Source organism: Corylus avellana, chromosome 6 (assembly GCF_965113065.1).
Source record: "Corylus avellana chromosome 6, dhCorAvel1.hap1.2, whole genome shotgun sequence".
Taxonomy (NCBI): Eukaryota; Viridiplantae; Streptophyta; class Magnoliopsida; order Fagales; family Betulaceae; genus Corylus; species Corylus avellana.
The window spans coordinates 5,027,866-5,036,224 of NC_142495.1; the positions used below are offsets into that span (position 1 = coordinate 5,027,866).

Genomic DNA, 8,359 nt, shown 5'->3' on the forward strand with positions numbered 1-8,359 from the left:
ATGGACCAATTTAACAAATTATTTTTTCAACAATTACTAATTTGCCAATGCAATTTTGGATAGGTTGTGGGCCTTTTGATGAAGAAATTTTTAAGTCAAATTTCGTGTAATTTGAAGTTAAATTGAAAGAGTTATGATTTTTCTAAGTTTGAAAGGTCAAGCTGTCAAACAGTTAAAATGACTCAAAATATACGGAATTTTTGAATGGCTTAAATGATCGCATTTGGTCATCAGTTTTTGATATGTGTTAGGCCTTTGAATTAATAAAATTTAAAGTCAATTTTCCCATCATTTGGAGTTAAATTGAAAGAGTTATGATTTTTCTAATTTTGAAAAGTCAAGTTATCAAACAGTTAAATGTACTCAAAATGTATGAAATTTTTGAATGATTTAATGATCACATTTGTTCACGATTTTTGGATGTGTTGTGGGTCTTTGAATGGAGGAAATTTCAAGTCAGTTTTCGCATCTCTTGGAGTTAAATTGAAAGAGTTATGTTAGAGAAACCTAACTACTATCAGTAATAACTAGGGGTGTAAAAAAAAACCGAGTACCAACCGAAAAACCGGAAAATCAGAAAACCGGTTTTGAAATCGGTTGGAAAAAACCGGTAACCAGTACCTGATTCCAGTTTTTGGCATTCGGTTATAACAGGGTAACCGGGTATATATATATATATATATAAAATAATACATTTTTAAATATTAAATTTTTATGGCATTTTTAAACATTGGGTTTTAAGGGCATTTTTAAATAATGAATTTAAGGCGTAAAGAGAAGAAAAGTTATACTAGTCTTCACTTGGTCATTATTGATGCTTATTTTAGGTGGAATTTAACTATTCCATTATTCTTCGATGATTTGCTATCGTGCTTTCTGGTTAATTTAGGGAGGTAGTACAAACATTTTGCCTATTCTATGGCCAAACCGCATAATCAAATGTAGAAATATGTTGATTTTTGACTTGTATGGTAGAATTCAGATTTTGTAATAGAAAATGATTGGGATGTTAAATTTTTTAGGAAAAGTTTAAAGATATTACCAGCAATCATAATGTCGCCGGCGCTTAAATCTTTTAATGATGAGATCTGCAAAACATCATTCCCTCATCTTTCTCCCATCGTCTCACTTTTCAAAATTACTGTTGGATCATTGGGATCCATGTGTGGGATTCATATGAACTCCACATATTTTATAGTAATTTTAAAAAGTAGAATGATAGGAGATGGACAGAGAAGGAAAATAAGCATTTTTCCTAAATTATTTCATTTTTATTTTTTCAGCCTTTTAAAGACACCGACAAAATTAATATTTACCAGTGCTTAGAAAACCCTCACATATTTTTGCTGATAAGTAATTAATGCTAGTTTTTATATTATACATTTGTGTATAATACAAATGCTACAACAATATAATAATGCTTGCTCTTATTAACGCACAAAAAGTTTAGCATACAATATGCGGGGCTTTAATTTTTTTAATTTTTTTGTTTATAGAGTTTCGTTGGGTTTGAGAATCAAAATTTATAGTAAACAAAGCACGTATTTTTTTCTTTTCTTTTTTCTAATTGAAAAAGACAAGTGAGGCGTGATCATAATAGTATTTGCCAGCTAGAAACTAATAATAGAAGTGGCCTAAACAGTAAAAATCATAAGCGTTCTCTCAAGCCTAATTGAGCCATATTTTAACAAGGGATGTATTAATATATAAAGAAGAAAGAGATTTGTGGCATTGAGTTCAAAATTCAATTTGGGGTACGGTAGATTTATTTGACAATTTATTGGCTTGAAATGTTAGTTAATGAGAGAAGGATTGGATCAGCCTATTGGGTGGAGGTCACAGAGTTGGTGCAGTGGAAATGGGGGATCAAAATAAGAGCCATTGAGAATGGCCCATGTAACAATCTTGTTTGCTGCTTCTGTGGCATGGATTCCATCCCAGCTAACATAGTTGTTAGGGTCATTACAAGCTGCTGCTGTCACAGTCTTCCCATTAATCACTTTGCTGTTTCCACAGTACACTTTTGAGTCAAAATTGTAGGCGCCACCACCATATCCACAACATGCTTTTGTACCATATTGAAGCCCTGCTCCAAAACAAAATAAAGTTGGATGATCAAATCAATTCAAATCATTTCACAAAGCAAATGTAACGTATACAATCACATTGCTTATTTTACTAATATTATGGTCACATGGGTAATGGGTTGGTATAGTAGGGCTAGTTATTTGTGTTCGTGGGTTAGGTTTAAGCCGTGTCAAAGTACGTGTATAAAACTATATATGTCGATCATAACCCGATCCATTTAATTTTTCAAATACGAAACCTTGAGCGTTGACCGTACCATGAGATGTGGGATGGCGGAAGAGCTCTAGCAGCACAGAATGAGTGTCAACATATATGAGGGAAGCGTTTAGGAGAGCTTCCCTGGTTTGGCTTAGTGTCTCCTTTAACATGTTGTTATACTCCACCACAGCATTGTTGTAAGAGACCATGCATCCAAAAGCGTCAAGCTCTGAACTGCTACCTGCCAAGAATGACGGATAACAACCCACAGGTGCAAGATTAAGCACCAGAAATGCACGCCCGCCTAACCCATATAGCTCCTTCAAAAATTTTGATCAGGAACAAAAATTGTCATAAATGCTAGCAAATGCATAATGCATTAATTATCATCTCCGTGTTTCTTTTATGGTTCACATGTTACCACATGCGGAATATACTGTCATAGCATTTAAATTTTTGAAAAGAACCTAATAACATTATATAAATCGTTAGATTGAACAAAATCAAATTTGGATTAATAAGACCTCATAGCGGCTAACCTCAATCCATACAAAGACCGAGAAGGACCCTAGGGTAAAAACCTTAGGCACAACTTCAAGGGCCGACTTCAACTAACCAACGATTAAAAAGAAATTTGTAAATATTTTCTCACTTAAGCCACCCCAAAGATAAGAGACGAGCTCAAGAGTTATGGGCAAACTACTACAAAGAAGCGCTGGGTACCAAGCGACCAACCCCGAACTCGATGCTAACTCCCTACAAGAATGGGGGACAACCCAAAAAGGGCCGGCAAGATCACTCCAAAAAGGGGAGTAAGTAAAAAATGAAAAAAATTTATAATGCCAAACCAATTATACTAGTCTAGTCGATTATGGAAATTAGGGACAATTGATAGTACCATAAATAAGCCAGAGGTCCAAAGCCTTGTGTCAAATTGATACTTAAAGGCCGACTGATTAGAAGCCTCTACAAATATCACAGGCCCATGAGGTTGTAGTTAAACAAGGAGTCTAAAATAAATGAGGGGATTATTCCCAAGTAAGATAAGAGTAATTTCTCTTTACGAATACTCTACTGACTTAATCATTTGAGGTTCCTTGCCGGCCACGGTCGATGCCACTCTGGTGGCTGTTTTATTATTTTGTAGGTGGCCCATCAACGAGTCCAACCGTGCAAAATTCTACTTTTGCATGGACTGATACTCTCCATTTTAGTTGAAACTAAAAATAATGGACTTCCTTTCTATCAAACAAGATAATGGAAGTGGTATGGGGCTGGACCAAGGCTACATTCTCGTGTAGTGAGACGGAGGCCCAGCCCAATTAATGTTGGGTTTGGGCCGTCATGGTTGCAAAAGGATTGGCATGCATGCAGAACATGTTACGGAAAGAACTGACCTTGATGGTGCCAGCGATTTGGGATACAACTTGAGGGAGATACTGCTTCACACCACCTATTCCAATAGCTGCTAAGTTGGAAGTGAAATCATTTTGACCAATATAAAATGTGTAGAGCGATTTCCCGAAAATGGCCGGGGAAGGAAGTTTTGTCGATCCTAAGAAACATCATTCAAGCAATTTATATACCAGTAATGGTGAACCAATTAAGCAAGTGAAGTGATATGTGCACGGTTGATGGTTTACCTGTTTTGTCTGAGGAGCCATGAAGTTCATCGACTTTGGTCTTGAATTCCTTCATTTGGTTGAGCTGAATGGCCAGAGAAAAGGGACTAATTCCAGTAACAAATAATGAAGTGTTTGGGAGGAGCACTGTTGAGGCCAATGTTGCATAGTTGGCCCCATGTCTATAGTCAGATCCAATTGATTGCAGATATGGGCTTATAAATGGCAATCCTAGAGCTTCAGCTGCCAAGTGAAAAACCACATCAATTTTCACTATAGTTTTTAGTTTATATAATGGGTATATATATACATTTTTGTTTATTTTCTTCATTAGAAAGAAATGGTGTATTTTTTTAAGAAGTCATGTCTATCCTCTATGACAAGATTGTTCGACCCATGGTTTCATCCAGCCTGGCCTTTCGTCTACAGGTGGAAAAGTGACTCGATATCTATCCAAATTTGGGCCTACCATATCTCTAAGAAGTGGGAAAAAAATCAAGCAAGCAAACAAAAGCTTTTAATTGTAAACAGTATGCTCAAAAATCACCCACCCAAGTGCGCCTTACCATGACTGAAAATGGGAAGAACGCTGAATTTTATAAGTCATATTTTGAAATTTGAATTCTACAGCAATACATATAGAACATGACTCAAATTTTTCATGGTTTTTTTTTTTTGTTTATTATCCAGTTTCTTTTTTCCGGAGCGCTTTAGCATGCCGGCGGCCGGCGGGATCAGTGGAACTCTGAAAAGCAGCACTTAACAAATGCATTAACATGAACATGAAAGAAATTAAAAGCTAGTGAAAATTGAAAGTTTTGAGTAAATTGTTTTGAGCTCGTGAGGAGGCTTGGTTTTATCCTTGACAAAAATTACCTAAGAAATCAATGACGAGCCTTCCATCGGAAGCCCGGCCCGTCGGTCTCTTGAAGTAGGTCATGCCAAAGGGCCCAGACTGTGCCGGAAAAGCTGCCCAAAACCCACCGGTGTCTGAATTCGAGTCGCCAAAGTTGAAAATTGCCTCAAAATCACATTTTGAACGACTTAAGCAACTGAACATTGCCACCATCACCACCCCGACAACCACGTATTCCCGAAATATGATCAGATATTTTGGTAAGCAGAGCCCCATTATGTTTCTACAAAAGTGTATACCGTTAAGGATATTGTAACAGATGTTAATTTATATTTTCTAAAGATTAAAATGATATTTGTTAATCTTAATTTAAGGGATAAATTTGTATTAAAGTTATTCAAATTAATTACATGTAAAATTCTATAAATACAATACTGTACTCAAACAAATCAAATATAAATAAAGATGTACCTTCATAAAAGTATAACGCGTAAATATAAGTTATAGGCCGAAGTTGCTGGAAGGTGGAGAGTCTGGAGACGCATGCCATTTTAGACCATGTGTACGTGAAATGGAAGTTGTGTGTAAATCCTGACGCGTGGGCTTCGAGAATTTCCTTGTCAACATTAGTCTTGTTTATCCCATTTTTATTTGCCATATATTATGGTTACTATTAGTCAAGAGGACTGTCATACTACCATTACTACGTGTGTCAAGTCTCAATCCCAACCACAATGCATGTCAAAACCAAAAATGCTTTCCAGCAAATTAACTAAAGGTTTATTTAGTTGCAGTGTTTAGTTTAACAAATCTTTAATTATATTAATAATTATTTATTCTTTTTAAAATAAATAATTAATAATAATAATAATAATATTTTAAATGAAAAAATAAAATGTTGAGCTGAATATGAGTACTCTAAACCCATTAATGTTTGGTTGCTGAGAAAATGGACGACAAGAAAAGACAAAGGAACGTTAGAGTTTCGTTGCCGGAAAACGAAAATCTCAACTGAACAAACATGATAAGCTATCTTTCCAATTACTCACTATAGAAACCAGAAAAATTCATATTTTTTCAATTCCCTACGGTACCTAAAACTTCACTTCCATCCAACTTCTCAGCAACCAAACAGAAAGAAATTCACAATCAAATTTTCATTCTCCAACACTATAACTCAACAAATCAAACGCAAAATTCAAACATACCTTCAACTACCGAATCACGATTCTCCACCTCGTCACGTCCCAAAGCCAAACAGTGAAAGGAATTTCGAAAACGGAAAAAGGACTTGCAGAGCTTCAACTACCCCCTAATGGCAAAGACGTAAATATGATGACCCCCTAGTTTCTCACCCTCCGCATTTTGACTCTGCTTTCTCTCTCAAAAACCAGAGAAAAGAGTTTGGGCTTTCACAGAGGATGGCGAGATAAACAAATGATGGCGAAGAGGAAGCAGGAGGAGGAGAAGAAGAAAGGGGGGAAGAGGGGTTAAGGAGCGCCAAGGCAACGTCCATGTCACCATACAGGAGAAGAAAAGAAATCCTATTATGGCTCTATTACTATTATAAGCCCAATAGTCGTCTCGAAAGACCCAAAATAAAGAAGAATGGGCCATTTGCCCATTTGTCCAGTGATGAAGGTAAACTGGATACTTCTTTTAGGTATGTGTGGGCCGAAGTTTAAGCAACAAATACATTGAGCGTATTAGGCTTAATTAATTGTAGTTTTAATTAATTATTATACTCCATTACCCACCGTTCTAACTAAACCTACATTTCCTCTATAAGGTTTGACGAGTCATTGATGAGGATTTATCAGGTTGGATTTTTCCACGCATATAATGTATGAGTTCTTTCAACTTTATTTATGTGTCATTTGAACACGCAAAAAAACAATTTTTTTTTTTATTAATGCTTTTTTAAAATAGCAATAAAAAAGTACATGATATTAAAAAATATATATATAAATTATTCTCCTATACTACAAAATATATTACACTTTTAGACCGAATTATAAGAATAAATTTATGCCATAAATACAATTAATACCGTACCTTTCGGTGAGTTTTAGCTGTTTTAATGCTCTGAAAATATCAGATGGATCAATATCTCATCCAAGGGCTGCTAACGTTCTTCTTCCATCAAAGTTCACATGACATGAAGTACAGGAAGATTTCCTCTCCATAGTCGCTAATGGGCCCATAGGTAACACTACCTCAATATGAACAAAGATTTTGAACGGCACTCGATGTTCAAAGAAAACGGCGGGAGGGGTACGTTCGTTAATTTTGAGACTACCGAATGGCTATTTTAGGTAGTCAAAAAAAAAAAAAAGGTTAAGAAAAATCAGATCCGATCTCAAATTTTGCTTATAGTCCACGTCAACTGGTCCCCCACCTGCGTTGCGTATAACCCATGTGCCTGCGAGACACGTCACATTGTCGGTAACGATGCCTCGTCCTGATTAACCCCCACCATTTTAAAAAAATATTGTCTAAAAGCAGCCACCACGTCAGACCCCCCTCCAATCACATGTCCTTATCTCAGACCACCGCACGACGCGCATCGCCGTTAATCCCGCCAACTAATCAACGGCCCGAGATTCCCGCAGACGTGGCCTTTCTGACGCTGCCGTCACACCCCATTAGGTCCACTCACGGGCGTGCTTTTTATATGTCCAACCACTTGATCTTGCACGCTTACTTATTTTCCTCCTCAAAGGGAGGATGTTAAAATTTTTGACAAAGAGGATAGACAATTTCAAACTGATGTACAATTTAATAGTTTTCATCAACCAAAATGATAAAGGTATAACTTAAATTTAACTTTAACTCAGCTTTTCTCTTTTAAGTTAAAAAAAAAAAAAAAAATTGTCTATAGAGGAGAAATCAAGCCTTAACTAAAGAGAAATAACCTCATATTATCATTTACTCAAAATATGTCTAATCACCTTTTAGAAACACTCAGTTAAATGGTTATTACTCCATTTATAAGTTCTCTGATTGGCAGATTGTTCATATGCAAAGAGAGACTAATTTTGCTATCACCTATTAGCAAAAGTAATTGATTTATTTTTTATGAGAATATTTTATATTTATTCATTGAAAAATAATCAAGAGTATAAAACTCTTACATCAAATAACATAAAGCTTTGATAAATCATAACTAAAGTTATGAGATTACAATGTCATAGAAACAAATATAAAAATCTTATAATTAAGTCATATCTATGACTTTAATATTCGCTAACTCACCCTCACACCAAAAATAATCCTCCTCAACCCAAAGACTAGGATAAAAATTTTTAACCTAAAGACCGCTCATGAAAGTAAATCTAAGGAGAAGTCAAACTCTTATTAAAAAAAACAACAAAAACACAATAAATTAAAAAGCCAACAAACAGTTACAATAGCTTATGCAAAGGAGGCAAAGCACACTAGCCAGCGCATAATTGACGAGATGGAGCCGTTTTGCATCGTTGGGCAGTTAAAGAGCTGGAGAGCACGGCGGGCCAGCGCATGGATGAACGAAACCAGTTGAAGAGACTAAAACTCCTTCTTCCCCACAAGTTTTTTCTCTCTAGGGAAAGCCAGC

The 8,359-nt window shown here is 35.8% G+C and overlaps 1 protein-coding gene across 1 annotated transcript; it reads right to left on the reverse strand.

Moving 5' to 3' along the window:
- Positions 1-1,680: 1,680 nt before the first annotated feature.
- LOC132188559 (GDSL-like Lipase/Acylhydrolase superfamily protein) lies at positions 1,681-6,279 on the reverse strand. Its single transcript, XM_059603052.2, has 6 exons — positions 5,973-6,279; positions 4,785-5,047; positions 3,930-4,151; positions 3,684-3,841; positions 2,345-2,606; positions 1,681-2,086 (listed from the first exon to the last, which is right to left on the reverse strand). Exons 2-6 carry the CDS (start codon positions 5,038-5,040, stop codon positions 1,818-1,820), a joined length of 1,167 nt encoding a protein of 388 aa, XP_059459035.2. The 5' UTR covers positions 5,041-5,047; positions 5,973-6,279; the 3' UTR covers positions 1,681-1,817.
- Positions 6,280-8,359: the final 2,080 nt, after the last annotated feature.